This window comes from Ciconia boyciana, chromosome 8 (assembly GCF_034638445.1).
Source record: "Ciconia boyciana chromosome 8, ASM3463844v1, whole genome shotgun sequence".
NCBI lineage: Eukaryota > Metazoa > Chordata > Aves > Ciconiiformes > Ciconiidae > Ciconia > Ciconia boyciana.
In genome coordinates this window covers 17,534,258-17,552,192 of record NC_132941.1, presented here as the reverse complement: position 1 = coordinate 17,552,192, position 17,935 = coordinate 17,534,258, and the positions used below count along the sequence as shown (strand labels likewise).

At 34.0% G+C, this 17,935-nt stretch overlaps 1 protein-coding gene across 4 annotated transcripts in view; it reads left to right on the top strand.

Moving 5' to 3' along the window:
• LRRC49 (leucine rich repeat containing 49) overlaps nt 1–17,935 on the top strand; it is a 53,011-nt gene that overhangs the window by 452 nt on the left and 34,624 nt on the right. For 2 of the 4 annotated variants that reach the window (XM_072869119.1, XM_072869118.1), the window contains exons 2-7: nt 527–589; nt 1,150–1,237; nt 1,957–2,154; nt 3,814–3,913; nt 4,893–5,096; nt 6,770–6,836. In XM_072869119.1, coding sequence (XP_072725220.1) covers nt 527–589; nt 1,150–1,237; nt 1,957–2,154; nt 3,814–3,913; nt 4,893–5,096; nt 6,770–6,836 — 720 coding nt within the window. Of the gene's footprint in view, nt 1–526; nt 590–1,149; nt 1,238–1,956; nt 2,155–3,813; nt 3,914–4,892; nt 5,097–6,769; nt 6,837–15,658; nt 15,803–17,935 lie in introns of all 4 variants that reach the window. The other 2 variants (XM_072869117.1, XM_072869116.1) reach the window with 2 other exon arrangements.

The following is a 17,935-nucleotide window of genomic DNA, read 5'->3' as shown; positions in this document are numbered from 1 at the left end:
AGCGGCAAGCGAGGCAAATGCGGGTGAGGGCAGCTCGGTCTTCTCTGTGCCGTGACTGGCGTGAGGAAGCTTCCGTTGCGTTATTTGTATGCCTCCTGTTATTTGCTGGGAAGTGGGTGTATAAGCCATTTGGTTAAATGTTTTTGTTAAACGTTTTGATTATTTAGCAGGTAGGTGCTACGTTTCGTCATCTAAATCTAATTAAAAGACCAGCACATTTTGCCTTTTAAAAAAATTTCATATTTAAATGTAAACACTTTTTTTCTTCATAAGGAGGATAACATCCCCATGAAAGTCATATTTTCAGTGTATTTTTAAAACTGGGGTTTTTTTAAAACTAAAATTATTTACTGTTAGTGCTGTGATATATTCTTCATAATAGTTTTGCAAAATAGTTCCTTTCCTGGCAGATTTTGCTGTTGAACATACCTTTATTGTTTAAAAAAAAAAGTTACATTCAGCTTTTTGTATTGATATGCGTTTTTGAAAAATGTAATATTCCATTTCTTTGTCTTCCAACTTGCAGGTTAATAATTGTGGTCTTCAGCTGGTTATCCAGACCTCATCAATAACAGATAAAAGCAAACCAGTAATTATTACCTCTTCTTTAATAGTTATATTAATTAATACAATGTTACGGTACAGCCAAATTTGTATGCTTTCAGATAGGAATTGCCTTTTCAGTAGTAATATTCTGACTTTTAATATAATATCTGATGTATCGGTAGTCTTTTGGTAATTTATTTCATCCTAGTAAAGATACATAAAGTAAAAAGACGGGGATGTACTATAGCCTGCTATAAACTTGATAGATAGATAGATAGATTTCTTATGCTTCCATCTGTACCTCTCTTCTTCCTGTAATTGCGGTACTCCTTATAGGGTGAGGTTTTTTTCTTTATTTAGTCAACTGCAGATAAATGTGTTGGTAACTTTCATATTTTCATTTTGGTTTCCAACAGTGAAACTTTTCAGTTATAGTATCTTAATAGAATGAATACTCTTTTTATTGGAGAAATTATTTAATTTTTTAAAAGCATTTGCAGAGTTTCCTGAGAACCGTAGTTATTTCTAAGGTTGTGTTTGTCTGTGTAAAGACATTATTTGCATTTGAAAAAATTAACATTTGTCTTAAATATTGTGTTACAGTTTGAATTCAGGATAAATAAAGAACAATCATCTTTCCACAATAGACTTCTGCAGCATGATCTGGAAAAAAACTATTTGGGAAGGCAAGGTGATATTCAGTAGGGTTTGGTTGGTTTGTCTTTTGTATCTCTTTATTAACTGAACAGTAAAGAAAGACTGTATTATGATTAGAATATGTGAGAGTGACAGCTTTTCCTAATTGGCTACAGTAATTCGGTATAATTACTGCTGCATCATGCCCTGAAACTGCTGTCCTTCTACTGCCTAGTGCAGATGGCTTTTTTGATCACTTTTTGCCCCTCGTTCTGTCCATGGAAGAGCATCCTTTCTTCTACCTACAAAGCTACAATCTGTCAAGTGCCCTTCTACACATTCCCTCAGAAGCCACACAATTCTCTATTGTAACATTTTATTGGATGTTTAACATTTTAATGTAATTAGACAAAATTAGTCTCTAATTCAGAATCCTGATATGAAGAGACAGTTTTCCTATTGTGCTTGTGCGCTTTTGGCTTTGAAAAGCAAGATATTTGGTGATATCACTGCTAACTGTGATGAAGCCTGGAAGAGCCTTGAAACACAACACTTCTTGCCTGTCAACACAACACACCGCTGCTGCTTGCCTGTCATGTAGAAACAGTGACTGGTTAGGATAGGAGATCAGTTTAATTGTTAATGCAATTCTTTATTCATTCTGGTAAAAAATGAAGACCAATGGCTGTTCAGAATGGGTTGATTTTTAGGGATATTATGCCCCTTACTATGGAGTAAATTTAAGTCTGCAGTTTGGTTTTGTTCCCCCCACAGGAGACCAAAGAGTATTAAGTCCTTTGGTCCGCAATAAGCAGATATATCTTCCAGTACCATCCAGTCTGACAGAACTTTCTGGTTTGGAGTTGAAGCAGAATCCAGGTTCTTTATCAGGATTTGGCGAGTCTTCTATTCACACGCCTACAAAATCCAGATCCCGACAAAGCAGCCACAGTATTAGTTCACATGCTTCAGGTAACACTGAAAACTTCTTGTTAGTCTTCTCGGGTTATTTTTTGTTTTGTTTTTGGTTTTTTTGTTTGTTTGTTTACCTGAGTGTCTTATTGAAAAGCTATGATCTGTAGGATGTGCTGCTTTTGGCTGTCAGAACATATGACTGAATAGCAAGTGTTGCCTACTGTTCCCTTCAGGTATTAAGAGAGGTTAATAGGTCATTGTCAGGAAACGACTAGAAGTATTTTTTCCAAAATAGAATATAGGCATTTAAATATAGGCTTTTTATATACCTTTCTTTAACAAAAGGGCAGTAATAGGGATCTTTCACACATGTCATTAGGAGGATAACGTTAGAAAAAAAAAAGTCACTGTACTGCCATCACGTCATATTTCAGACTGATTTTTAAGTATCTGGTCTTATGTTTATTGGCTTAAAAAACTGACACACACCTAATTTAAGACTTTTGCAACAATGTTAATCGATTATTTTTGGTCTCAATGATTTTTTTTGTTTTCCTTCACAGTTTTTTCACTCTGAAGGATATATAGAGAATGTTGGTTGTTAATACTGGTTTGTTAGAGTAGCTAGCGATAAAATGTTAAGTGTGTTGCACTGAAAAGATTCTAAGTTGAAGAGCAAATTGTTTTACTTACATAGGTATCTCTTCTAATGGCACACTTTAGACAACAATGAACTCGCTCTCTATAGTAGTAAAGCAATTAATCTTGGTTTTTTGAAGAGTTAATGTTTTTCCTGTTAACATATTTGATTTAATTGAAGGAAGGAAAAAAAGGGGGGGGCAAACATATAAAAGTTGAGCCTATATTCTTGTGGTAGTATGCATGCATAATGATTTTGCGGTTGGACTTGGTGATCTTAAAGGTCTTTTCCAATCTAAATTATTCTATGATCAATTTTTGACCAATATTTTTCAGTGAATCTTTTTCCAAATAAGCCAAAGCCCACAGAACACATTCCTTGATTTATTTTGCAGGTATTTTTAGTAATTCTAAAGGGGGAATTCTTTAGTAAGGGGGTGGTCTTTTAAGAAGACCCTCTTCCCCCTTATATTAACAACATGAGTAAAAATGGATAGCTTTGTAAATATGTTTTAAAGGCCTGCCTGTTTCTTTCTTGATAATGGAGTGAAATATAATACCAGTGGTTATTAGGTATTGCATACATTTACCTTTAAAAGACTTTGCATTTGTTTGTGGCTCAGTGGGACTGCTTTAATGTTTTGGTGCTTTAGTTTCTAGTTCTATCAACATCTGCTTGATCTGTGCCTTTAAATTCATCTTAAGTTAGATTATATCTTCTTTAAGTTCAGATACTGAAATTGTGAAACAACTATACAACCTTACCTTAAAACATCATTGGGTAATTCTAATCAAACAAAAGCATCTACAAAATATCTGCTTACAACAAATTGTTGTTAAAAGTCTGTCAGAAATGAAACAAATAGATGTACTTTGCAAAGAGGATATAGAGAGATGTAGTTGTAAACAAAAAATGGCAGGAAAGAAAACTGATAAAGAAATGAATGGAGGCAAAATGCATTTTCATGTGTTGTGTAACTTTTAATAGGAAAGAAAATTCTGCTTTTATTATCTGTAGTTAATGAAATGATTTTACAAAGAAGTAGTTCATATATTCTCTGTATGATTTTCTGATAGATTACACAAATTTTGGGAGCAGTTCATCAATAACATTTCCTGTATTGCAACGTACTGCTGAAGAAAAAATACTGAACTCTGATAGACTTACCCTGGAAAGGTGAGAAGGTTATGGAGTACACACACCATAGCTTGTGACTCTTGTGTCTGGTGGTCTAAAGTGATGAGTATCCCGGTAATGCCTGTGGTCAATGGTATGAGTGGTGGGTTTGGTTTTATTGTTTTGTGTATGTGTGCATGTTTGAGAGAAGAACTGTGTCTCATAGAGAAATTCTGTATGAGTGTCCTTGTGATGAATCATTTAAGGAAGTTAGGGCTTTTCATTGGAAATTAAGGAGCTAGCTTGAGAGTCGAATGTAAGGTCATGCAAGTAATCTATAGAAAGAGGCTGTCTCCAGGACACACAGAAAAGTTTTATCTGAAAGACATTTAATTGTTTGTTTGGTTTTTGTTTGTTTGGGTTTCTTTGGTTGGTTGTTTGGTTGGGGGGTTTTTTGGGTGGGGGTAGGGTTCACGTAATCCAAAAAGTTTTGTCAGGTCAGTAGCACTCCTGGAATAATCCTAAAATAAAAATAACCATTTTCAGCATCATTTCCTATATCTTTTACTTTTCATATTAACACTTATTATTTCACATATTTATACTTCAATTGTAAAGTTCTGTAAACAAAAGAAAAATTGCATAGACATGGAACACTGAATTCTGATCTAAACAGGTTGCTTATGTGGTATCTGATGAAAAAAAAATTAAAAAATGGCAGGCTGTGTCTCTTGAAATTTTAATGTGGTCACAACACAAAACGTCTATGTAGTTTCCATGTAACAGGTGAATCTCTGATTAAGAGGACAGGCTTTCAGAGAATTTTGGAAGCACTTCTGCTATATTTTCATGCTAATTTTTTTTATAGTAAGGAGTTACTGCCTTATTTACAGAGTTTAATTGGCAAACCTAATTACCTTAATATTACCTTAATCAAGATAATATACCCTCCTCAGTTCAGTCAGAGTGGGTGAGTAGAAGGTGGGTTGCCAATTTGTTATTTACATATGTGTTTTGTTTTGTTTCTTTTTCCTTCCAGGCAAAAACTGACAGTGTGCCCAATTATCGATGGGGAAGATCATCTTCGTCTTTTGAATTTCCAACATAACTTTATAACCCGGATCCAAAATATTTCTAATCTGCAGCATCTTGTTTTCTTAGATTTATATGATAACCAGATAGAGGAAATAAGTGGGCTTTCAACTCTTAGATCCCTGAGAGTACTTTTGTTGGGAAAGAACAGGTAAAAATAATAAAATAACTTAAAGCATCTTATTTCTTTATGGTGTAACAACTGTGATCTATCATTGTTTCTGTTGCTTACAGAGTTTTCAGATTGTGATGTTGGCTATGAGACCAGTGAGCTGGTCCCTAACACTAGTGGAGTGTTAGGAATCCCACTGAGGAAGCACACAGTTTTTGCTCGTAATGTTCTTCAGAAACTTCCTTTCTTATGTAAATTTTAGCAGCAGTTCTGAAGTATTTTACGTATTTCCATCTAATCTTCTGTTCTGATTGGCTATTAAATATGTGTTCTTAGATTTGTGACAGGTGGAATCTCTTTTCACATCACATAAAGTATTTATTGAGTCTTTATAATGTATAAAAAGTATTTCTGCCTGATGTATTTAGCTAGGAAAAAATCAGACAGATGAATTATGGGTTTTATTGCTTATTTATAGATCCTATTCTGTTGGGAGATACAACTTCCTAGTTGTATTACTTTCTAAAGATACAGTTCAAATCCTGTAGCCTTTAATTCTAGTAATTTAATAGAAGTATCTGTGGAATTGCTCACACATCTAAGGGTTGTGCTCTGATTTTGTTCAGTTTCCTTATTTTCTTTATATTCAGTGAAGGAAGATCTGGTAAACAAACTTCAGTTATATGCAGATTACAAATAATGTATCTCCTAATTCAACCTGTATTCAAAACTGGCAACTTTCAATAGTGCACTATGTTACTAGAGCTTACAGCTTTTATATTAAAAGTATCACCTGTAGAAATTAATTTTGTTTATAGCAAAATATTGGAGCACAGGAACGATAATTTTAAGGTGCTTTAAGGAACTATTTTCCAAATCGTAATTACATTGAGTGCTGTATAGTTGGTTTACGTAGAAGTATGGTTTGTAGGTAGTTAGGACAAGACATACCCATAAGTGATTACAAGTCAGACACAGGTGCTAGCAACTTGTTTTCAGCTTGATCTATATGTGATCTTTGATTATTCTCAAAGCAAACGCATAATACACATGATGTTTAATATCATCAGCCAGTAGATGATGCTGTTGAGTATATAATAACCTAGCTTTGGAATCTGAGAAAATAGGACAGGACAGAAAAGTTTTAAGACAGTGAAATTGTACAGGGGGAGAAGAAATACTGCCAAATCGAGAGATCTATATCGTCTAGAAAGGGCCAGTGGCTTTCAGGTTTTGGGTTTTTTTTTGTTTTTTTTTGTTTGTTTTTTTGTTTGGTTGGGGTTTTTTGAAATACAGGAAGACTATAGTGGCATAGGCTCTCAAAAGCCTGTGTCGCTATAGTCTTTCTTTAAACTGGTTTGGAATGAGCTGTTTGCCAGTAATAATGGGTTTTTTTGTTATTTAGGTATCTGGATAGGTTGGTTGTTGACTTTGTTTTCTAGTTGTGCAAGTATTCCTTCCCTTTTCGTCTTCCTAGAAGAGCCACGTACATACTGCTGCTATTGCGTTATTGACAGTCAGAAAGGAAGGTGATAGGCTAAGGCATACGAATTCTTTTTTTTTTTTTCTTTTTACATGGTTCAGAACTTTGTTATTCTTCTGTTACTCTTGGTAGGCAGGAACAAATAGCTAAGTTTTGTATTAGCTGGAAAATGAAAGATACTTTTTATCTAATGTGAAAAATAATTTATGTCATAATTAAAATCTTTCAGAATAAAGAAGATCTCAAATCTGGAGAACCTAAAAAATCTTGATGTTTTAGATCTTCATGGAAATCAGGTGCAGTACAATAACTTGATTATTTACATTTCTTGTGTAGACATAATGCATTTCCTGTGTCTTTTACCAAACTATTGCTTTTTTGAAAGGGAACTGGTAGCAAATTTTGCGACTCTTGAGGTCACAGAAATCAGTAAATTAATAAAAGGTGGTATGATGTTATTTTTAATCTTGGTATCAAGTCTCTTGTACTTTTCAACATTGTACTTTTGGAAAGTTACAGGGCTTAAAATTCTGAGTCAGCTGAGTATAATAGCACTCACACCTACAGAATAGTAATCTAGTATAAGTAGTTGTGGTGTAGTTAAAGTGATACATCTTAGAAGAATTTAAGGTCCCATCGATTGTTGTGTTGTTTCTACTATTGGTGATCTTACAAAACGAGATCCCTTGTGTATCTGTAAAAGACTTACATTTTTACAGGAAAAAGCAGAATGGGTCCAAGCTCTTGATTGATTCATGCTTCTGAATGGACGTAAGTCACTTAACGTCTATTCAGTTTCCCCAGTTTGAGACTAAGCAGTCATTTCTGTTTCAAGTGGTGCATAAAGTCTTAGCAGTAGTACATATAAGAGGAAGATTCTTGTTTAATGGATATGTCAGAAGCAACATGGAGTCTTAAGGGCAAGCTGGATATAGTAATCCTGTGTAAAATAAATTTAAAACACATGATAAAAAATGTTCCATAATTAAGCGGTTTAAAACAACATATGGTTATTGTGACTGTATAAGACCAATGTGTGAATTTTCTGGGTTCCTGTTCTGACAGTTTTGACATCTTACTGATTTCTCCGTGTGTGTGTTCTTTATTATGCAATTGCTTGACAGTGGAGAATGGGAATGCTTTTTTGGCTGTCAGAACGTATGACTGAATAGCAAGTGTTGCCTACTGTTCCCTTCAGGTATTAAGAGAGGTTAATAGGTCATTGTCAGGAAACGACTAGAAGTATTTTTTCCAAAATAGAATATAGGCATTTAAATATAGGCTTTTTATATACCTTTCTTTAACAAAAGGGCAGTAAAAAAAAATAAAAGGAAAAGAAAAAGACAAGCTAGCACTCTAATGAGTTGTTGTTTTATGTGATGTGGTAAGTTTGTGGCTTCTTTGAATAACGTTAGTCCAACAGTATGCATGTTGTACAGTGGCAGAGGCAGTATAGGAACAGATAACGACATTGCCCTTGGAGTCTTAGAGTGACTATGTTTGGAGATGGCTAAGTGTTTGTGTAGCTAAAATCCTTTTCTTATTGCTGTTGTAAATTTGGGGGGGGGTTATATTTTTGATAAAAATATTTGCAGACTAGACATGCAGCTATCCCAGTCAGCACACCACTTTTACACACTTTTATAGCACAAGTGGAGGAATCACTAATGGAAATGAAACATAGGTCATGCACAACTCTTACAAATGATTGTGAAGTAGATCTGATTTTTAATTCCCCCCCCCCCCCCCCCCCCCCCTCAAGTGTCTGTACAACTCCCTTTATATTAATTAGAACTTTATTAGGAGTTTTGGGCATAGTGCCCAACTGGTTGCTGCTAGATCAGCTTCATAATAATAGCCCTACTTTGGTCCAGAGAACATAACAAATTATCCTGTATCAGGAGTTAAATATTAAATCTCTGGAGCATAATAAGCACTTCTGTTTTTCAGAAAGTTTTAATCATAAATGTACATGTGAAGGGCACAAATATTAGGAAATTGAGTGAATTGGTTTCTACCTTTTTATTTTAAGTTTAGTGTCTTTTCCATGGAAAGACCAAATAAAGACTATGAACTTCTCTTCCATTAATAAATTATCTTTCTGTTCCTTTCCAGTTTAAAGATATGCAAGCTTTCATATTAACATTCTTTTTTTCCTGTCTTTGAGGAATTCAAAATTTAAAACACCAATCTGCCATACGTATTATTAGTTATTTTTGAAGGTATAAGGGAAGAAATGAAGAAGGGAAGAAATATTGAGTTTGAGACATACCAGCTTAGTGTACTAGTGTCTTGTTTTGAAGTCTGGGGTTTTTGTTGTTGTTGTTTGCTTATTTAATAATGAATAGGGGGGCCCTGTCTTTTAACTTTATTTAGATTTGTGGGATCTTTATTTATGGCAGCCTTCTAGTCTATCTTAAACGGTATTTCTTCCACATCATAAATTTCTCAAGAACAGACTTCAAGCACAGAACTGGTTTTGAGAACTTCAAAATACGTGTTCCAGTATTCCAGAATGTAGCAATGTAAACAACACATCAGTAGAATTAAAAATGAAGTGTTGGTATATAGTTCAAAATAGTGGATTCTGATCATTGTTCTGTTGATATAATGTCCTGTCTCTAACATATACATGACTTTTTTTTTTTTCTTTAATTGGTACAGATCAATTAGAATCAAGAATGCAGAAACAGAATATCCTGTTTGCCAGTCATAATGAAAAATAGTAGAAAATAGGATTTGCTTTATCTTAATAAGCTCTTGATACATCTATTTCCTTAGATTGCTTGTGGCATTATCCTGCACCCAGTTCTCCCAGGAAAGTCAAAAAATCTAGGATAAATCTAGTCAGTTTTACGATTTGTAACCAGTGATGGGCAGCAATGTTCCTTTATCAGGATGGTTCTTATGTCAAGTAAAAGGTGTAGCGGCACTTTTGTGGTATGCATCACTTATGTCTTCTTTTCTTATAACTATGGAAAACTGTAATTCACTTTTGGTGTCCATAAGTGTCAGTGACTCCCAGTGTAGTATGAATATCTGTATGTGCTGTGTGAATATGAGATGTCCTCTGGACATCATTTTCTGTTGCTTGCTTCCAGTAACTGTGAAACAGACTGTATAGGTTACTTAATGTTACCATCTTTACAGTCATACTCTATTTCTTATGCTTACAGATATTTTTATGGTACTTCTGTTTTCATTTTATATTCAAAGTTGTGTTTCTTACAGATGTGAGAAATTATTTAATGCTGTGTACATGGGAAACAGATATTCTTGATCCAGCACAAAACTTTAAGGCTATTTTCTAGAAAAGACAGATGTCTTTGTGGTATCGTCTATATCTTGTTGCCAGGGATATTTTCAGGTTTTTCTTAATGTGATATTCTTGGGCCACAATGCAAAATTCATACTGTTAAAGGTACTACTCAGACTTGCATACTTGGTTTTGCATTTATTTTTTTATTGTACTAATTTAAAAAGATGTTTTTGAAGAGAACTTTTGTAACTTTATTACAAAACCTGTCATTGTAGTTAAGTTAGTAGAAGGGGTTTTGATACTAAACTCTCCAGGAAGAGATAATAAATTCTTTCAAGAAAGCTATTGATAAGCTAAAACTTGGATGTATGCTTTGCCTGAATGCTGTCTGCTCAATGAGCAAATTGTTGCGTAGACCGTAATTGGCCTAAAAAAGGGATGACATATAAATGAGTGTATGTCAGATGCTATGAAACAAGACAGCCTCACCTCAATCCCTGGGAAAGTAATGGAACTAGTAGTCGTGGAAACCGAAACAACAAAATGACAAGCACAGTGGATGAGTAGAGTGCAATGGATGTTTTTATAATGAATGTGCTTTAGAGCACTTTCTGAGCAGTTTGCACTGATTGCTTCTATTCACCAATTCTGTTACTGCTTGAGAGTAAAGGTTGATTGCAAGTGGCTTTATAGAGTATTTTGATGATTTGTTGAGAAATAAGACAGTTGAATTTTCTTCAACCTTGTTGAATTGTCTTCAACCTTGTTGAATTGTCTGTTTATTTTTATAGAGTCATCCTCTGTGGTTCATATTTATATATATATTAGAACAGTAATCTATTTTACAGCTTTTTTAATTCTTTGTGTTAATGTATATAGCAGCTCTGTTTTGACTGGGAGTTTTGCCTTTTGAAGTTGCCATGTCTTAGTTAATAGAAGACTAGGACACATCTTTTTTTTGTAGTAAAGACTTTTGTAGTAAAGTTCTGTTAAGGGGAGAATATCTGGTGAGCAGTCCTCGTCACAGTAGAGGATTAGCTGAGTATTTGCTGCTTGTGTACAGTTTACTTAAAATACGAGTTAACTTGTGTTCAGTGATTCTGGTATCACCAGCTTTCCTCTGTAGTCAGACAGACAGTTCCAGAAGGTGGATTAACATGTTTGTTAGACTCCAGTAGATGAGAAGAGTCATATAAGTAAAATGCTATCGTAAATGATATTGCTTGGCAACAGTAATATTATTACTACAATATACTATGGAATATAAACTGCTATAGTAGTATTACTACTTCGAACTGAGTTATGGTACAGAACAGAGTTTTTCCATAGTTTTTGTCTTCATGGTTTGGCTTCTCTGATGTCATTAAATAAAACCCATAAAATTCAATGTAGCAGGCTATAGCAAAATCCAGTAAATTCTCCTGATGCCTTTTGGCAAGTCATTTTACTAGATTGACCCTTCAGTGAATGTGATATTCCACAAGTCTTTCTGAGGACATTTAAGGTACTCACATATCTGGCAAGAAAAAAGTGTTATTAACTACCATTTTTTCCCCTTTATGGATTGTATATGTTGTAGGACATATTTACAATAAAATACGAAAATATCTTATGTGTAATATCCATTACATAATATCTGACCAAAAAGTTTTTAGTCTTACTTCAATAGTTTAATTCACTACAGAAATATTCTAAGGTGCTTGCAATAATTTTTTTTTTAATGTTCAAAGCTATTGTTAATAATGCACAGTATCTTAGGTTAGCTGTGATCCCAGAGGATCACTGAATAATTAAATCTTGTGTACAAGTTATATTAAAGGTATTTTAAATGCATTAGACTAACAAAAAACATTAACTCTTTCATTATACACAGTAAGAAAGAAAGGTAATAAGGTAAGAAATCTCAGCAGTCACTCTCAATAGATGCAGAATATAAACACTCAAGTAGGTTATGGCCAGAATATCAATATTATTAATCTTATTTTTCAAAAATAGTGCTAGAACCTAGCTAGAAATTATTTATTTTGGTTAATGTTCATGGAGTAGTAGCAGTTAAGAGGAAAGCTAGATTCCTGTTTTGGTCTTAGTCCCTCCCTTTGTCTCTTTGGGGTGTAAATCAATCCCATAGATAGAATGCAGATTGTAAAACTTCTAGGACTGGAATGTTTCCAATAGGTTGGAGGTGAGGAAAAACAGGAGGAGGAAAATTTCATTTTTGTTCATTTTTGGGAAATTATTTTTTTTTATTTGGGTGCTGGGTTTTTTTGATTATATGGTTTGGTCTGAACTTTGAGAATTCTCCCACCCAAGTGAGAAATGTACTGGGAACTGGATGTGCTTTAGAACATTGAGCTGTAGTATTCCACAATGCTTAATGATAAACCTTGTATAATTTTTTTTTCCAAATTAAGCTTTTAAATGCATTAATACTTAAAGAAAATCCCTTCATATAATAAATATCCAAAAGAAGGTTAAAAAAATAAGTCAATGTAATGCCTAATGAAATGTTGCACTCAATGCCTACGCTTTACAAAAAGGATAAAATATGAATTCCCTTGTCATGTTACTACTCTTTGCCTGTTTCCCTACATGATTTAGTAAGGCTCTTGATTTTAATACTGCCCAGTAAAAAATGGTAAGAAAATACAGCATCTTAATAACATTTAATTAAATTTCTATGTAGAGACTCTGTTTCTATGGTTATTAACATGCTAATATGGACATATAATACTACATCATTCAGATACCCTGCACATGATTGTATGCATCATATATTTAATGCACTACAATAAACTTACATTAATCATAATAAACTTACATTTAATTTTGAACTAAACATTGAATTTCTAAATAGTGTGCTTCCAAGCACTCTGAATAGTCTATGGAGAGAATGCTGATTGTTGGCTTGATCTTTGCTGTCAAGGTAAATAGTATAGGTGGTAGATGTTCCATATAAATCTCTTTAGAAGCTTTTTATTTTAGGTAGGGTTAAAATGGACTTTACTCTGTCTTCCAGTGAACTAATGCATTAAAGTTGAGTCAAGTTGAACTTGAATTTCATTCTAACTTTTAGAATTAAATTTATTCTATAATGCTTTAAATTTTAAAAAGTCAGTAGAGTTATTTTTTTGTGTTCTGTTTAATTCTGTGAATCATTTTCCTTGCCAAAAGTTCAAGGATGTAAGTAAAAGGGAAAAAAAACACAACTTGATTTTTCAGGCATGGACTTCTTTTCAATAGTCTTGGAAATATGTGTTAAAAGATGCAACTTTTGTGCAGTTAATCACTCATCAGTAATTAATGTGGTGCATAACAATCTTTTCTGAAATAAATCTATTTCATAGCTAAGTATTCAAACATATAAGCAAACAAGAAAATAGAATAGTGTTTTTGTTCAATATTTACAAGTGAAGTCTTTGACTTATGTATTTGAAAAAGCAACTAAAAATGGTTAATAATAATCCTTCTTTATTCATAAGTAAAAGAAAATAGTCATAGATTTAATTTCTTTTTAGTAAAAGAAATATTATTTGAATGCTCTAAAAAGACATGATAAAGACTTGTTATCTAATCCGCACCTAGTAGTACGTACTAAAAGCTGTACTAAAATCTTCATGTGTACGTGCATAATTGAAGCAGAGAAAATCCAGTAGAGTTAATCTTAAAACTTAGCAAAGTGGTAAAGAGTATCTCTATACATTGCTGATGAAATCATTATCTTTGCGATAGCAGTAAAATTCCAGGATTAATACTCTACTTTGTGGCATGCTGTAATTCTAGCTAAGCAGACACCTGCAGGGGTCTGCGCTCTTCATGCTAACCATCTGCTCTTGGCTTTGCTTTTACAAGTCTTTCTGTCTAAATATATTGTTCTAAGTAGTGGTATTTTCTGTTCCTTTTGCTGTAATATTTTGGTATCCTGATAATTTTTATTTTCGGTATATAATACACATAAATGGATGATGCATAATAGTTTAATTAGTGGTTGAAATAAAAAGTTGGTTTAAGATGTTATTTAGTTTTGGTTTTGCTATCTGCTTTTGTATGCTTTTTAATGGAAAAATTGCTGAAATACTTTTTATAGCAGCATGTTCAACTCATGCATCATAGACTTACAGATACATACATACATATATATGTGTACATACATGTGTGTGTATATATATATATATGAAAATTACCAACAACATTAGGTGTTCTGAAACTGTTAAATAACAACTACCTTACCTCTTCTCCCATTCCAGGAGCTGCTAGACACTTTCTGGAAATTGGCACAGCCAGATTTGTACTGGTCTAAAGCATCAGAAAGTTCATTATCACTGGGAAGGTGTGTGACACCAGTCACTATCTTGCTTGTCTGCATCTAATTGCTGTTAGCAGCTTTGAGGAGGAATAGCGTGTCTGAGTAGAGAGTGTTGAAGGGAGCTTACAGTGGTCCAGCAGATGATCTTTCCAATTTTCCCTTTCCAATGAAAGGGAATTCATTATACTTGTTAGTATCTTTGTGCACTGTATCCTTGGATGCACTGCCACATGTGCAAGGCTGAAGTCTTTTCCACAGGAAAACCTGTTGTCTTCTTTCTGCCATATAGCATGGGTTTCAGTAAGAATATGGTAGGAATATCCCTCTGTGCAGTGGCAATACTTCATCTTCTCCATGATACCTTGCTGTATGCAAATCCTGTGTAAATGTCTGGATAGATGCTGGAGGGCAGATCCCAGACCGCTGTGAGATATAAATATCTGGATAGAGATCCTTGAGTGGATCACTCTGAGAAATACAAACAGCAGAAAATGAACCCAGATTGTGTCAACAGAGCAATAATTAGTGCCTTTGTAAAACACAGTTGCATTTCTACAAGTCAAAAATGAAATTAAGGGGCAGTAGCTATTACTACTCTTTCAATGATTTTTTTTTTTGGTCAGTATCACCTGAACCTTTAAAATAGGGTATTAAGTATAAAAACAAACCTTGGGCAGCTGTGTCTTTACTGTAGTTTAGTTGCTTTGTTTGATCCCTCCATTTTCTAATCACAGGAAGGCATGAGTTGCTGAAGGAGTGCTGGGGACTGTCAAGCAAATGTGCTGTGTATCCAAACTAAGGATGCTGGTGCTTTCTTTTCTAACTTTTGAATGTCTTACTGATTCTAGCAATTACCTGCTCGTAAAACTCCTTTACAAGTTCCAATTTCAGAATATTTGCTTTCTTCTCCAGAGGGCTGTGGCTGCTCCTTGCCCCTGACTCACAGCAGGTTCCTGTCCTCATGACCTGCTGGAAAGTCTGTCTGTGGAGTTCCTGTAGATAGAGCCATGAATGCTGCTACTGGCTTTTTAAGAGGCATGAAGGGAAATTGTGCAGAGTTCTGTGATGGTAGGGAGATATGATGCTGCATATTCTTGTAGCATAGGTACCAGGAGATTCGGATGTGTGTCTGAGTGCCTTTGCAGACAAATTAAGGATCAACCGTGCACAAAATTTCCCCATTTTGGCATACCATGATATCATCAGTGTCATCTTAGTTTTATGGTGTCTTAGAGGTTGCTGCTACAGAATAGCACAGCTGTAGTAACCTAATTTCTGGTGGTAAGGAAGGAAGTGTTGACTGATTTTACTGCAGCATGACTAGAAAGGTATTAGTGAAGTGAATACTAGTACTCAATCTCTAGCAGACTAGCTTGTTTTCAGCAATTTGACATGATTATCATATTAAAATACAAAAGCAGCACACTATTGTATTGATTGTTCATATATACTTTAAAAAAAATGTATGCACTACATATATCTATTGTATATCTATATAAAACGCAGTATCTATATAAAACACAGTATGCATGTTTATAATTATACCTCTTTCACAGATTAGTAAAATAGAAAACATCAGTCATTTGAATGAACTGAGAGTCTTAAACCTTGCCAGAAACCTACTAACCATTGTAGAAAACCTTAATGGACTGGATTCGCTCACAGAGCTCAACCTTCGTCATAATCAAGTCTCTGCTATAGTAAGGAACAAAATTCTTGTCTTTTTCTCTTTTCTTTTTCTTTTTTCTTTTTTTCTTTGTTTTTAACAAAATGCACTATTGCTGTAACTTGTTTAAACCATATCAGCATTTCAGATTTCATAAATCTTGTGTTTTCCCGTATTGTGTTGCTTATGTTGTTCTGCTGCAATACTTACTTTTACAACATAAAGGTGAAATAAACAGAAATTTATTTTTGGTGTTATTTTGTTTAAATGTGATCACTTGTAGTGATTCAAATCTTGATAGCTCATAATGGTTCTCCAGGGTGGGGGGGACATACTGAAGAAGCTTTGTGGTTCTAACATACAAATTTAGATACTTTTCTTCCATAAGAGTTTGTTTCCTAGAAACAAACACTCTCTTAATTTCTGTAGCTCAGCTAAGCAGTCAGACCATCTTAAACTTCATCTCCTTATGAATGTTTCTGGGGCAAATGCAGAGAAAATAGGTATTGATCTTAAAAGCAGAATTTCCCAATTGAAGCTTTAACCTAGCATTGTAAGTCTTTATGTTTTAAAAAATAAAGCTTTTCACTTTGCAATTTATGAGCTGTAGTTCAGGTATGGCAAGTAGATTATTTGAACAAGCCCTTTTAAAAATAATAACAGTCTACTTAAATAGTGATATTTTTCTGGCCCTCATAATCCCTTTAGTTCTTGGTCTCCTATTGCTGCTGAGCCTGGCCTTTCTCGAATTTCTGCTACTTGTCATATATGAATTGTTTTTACACTTCAAAAATAAGAAATTTCTGCTCACTGCTGATTCTGTTACTGTACCTTCCCCCTACATCAGTTTTGTTACCTAGAATTCTCTTCCTTGCTTGTAGCTACTGCCTTTTCACTCCTCTCAGGTGTAGCTCATAGTTTCCTCTTGCTTCCTGTTGTCACAAATGGAGAGTCAGTGTGAAATGTAAATTAGTGAGTTACAGGCTTGGACTCTGTGCTGTATCTCAATGTTTCAGTCTTTCCTGGCCAGAGACAGTGTTTCAGAAGATGATGTTCTGTTCAGGGAAGTACTTTATTTTGTCTAATTTTTTTTTTTCCTCTCATTAAATTCTAACGGAATGGTGTGGTGTGTGGTTTTTTGTTTTGTTTTTAATTGGATGGTGATTTTAGCAAGTATGACACTAACTCTGCGTCCCCTAGAGAAGGACTCTTAAATCGTATGAAGTCAAGTCTTGGACATGTCATACTGTCTGAAACCTAAAGTAAATATATGTCTCTTTCCTAAAATAAAATCTAATTTTAATGATAGGTGTCGTCTTCTCTGTGCGCAACAGTGTACATGTATTTCTTTACTTAAATTTGTTTTAATTTTTTTTGAAAAAATGAAAGCTGCATGCACTACTTTTGTATTGAAACTCAGAATCTGCTGCAATATGAAATTACTGAAAATCCAGAAACATGGAAACAAATATATCATTTTATGGAAAGAATATCCAATATATTATTTTATTGCTGGAGTGCTTCAGTAGTTGAGAGAGGGGTTTTAAATGTCTTTCCTTTAAGATGAGGTATAGGTTTTCTTATGGTTGACTGTGTGGCGGGGGGGTGTCATTTTAATCATGATATAGTTGTGATGTAGCACTTAACTGCAAAAAATTTTCACTCTAAATTCATTAAAAGAATTTGGTTTCTATGTTTTAGCTACTATGACAACACTATCATCATGAATCAAGCTTTTTAAACTTGATTATTCCTTTAAATGAAAGAATCTAACCTCAATTTTAAAAAGTTTGCCCTCCCAAAATAATGAAATAAAATAAATATAATTTAAATAACTTTCTCTTTCATTACATTTTTAATGAACCTTCCTTATTTTTCCCCTCCCTGCCCCTCCCCAAGTGTATTATTCTTGTGTAGGAAAGATAATATTCCCAACTGTCAAACAAAATGAGGTTCTGTACTGGACTCCATACCCATTGCAGTTAACATATATGCTTGCAGTTGATATATAACTTGAATAATTCAACTTATCCAACTAGATTATAGTTTGTTTGAACAATTAAACATATAATAATCTCTTACAATCTACTGGCCTTAGATTAGCAATTTTGGGACCATTTTTTGTCTTTGAGGTATTAATTAGAGGCTAGAAATCCTGGAATCACAA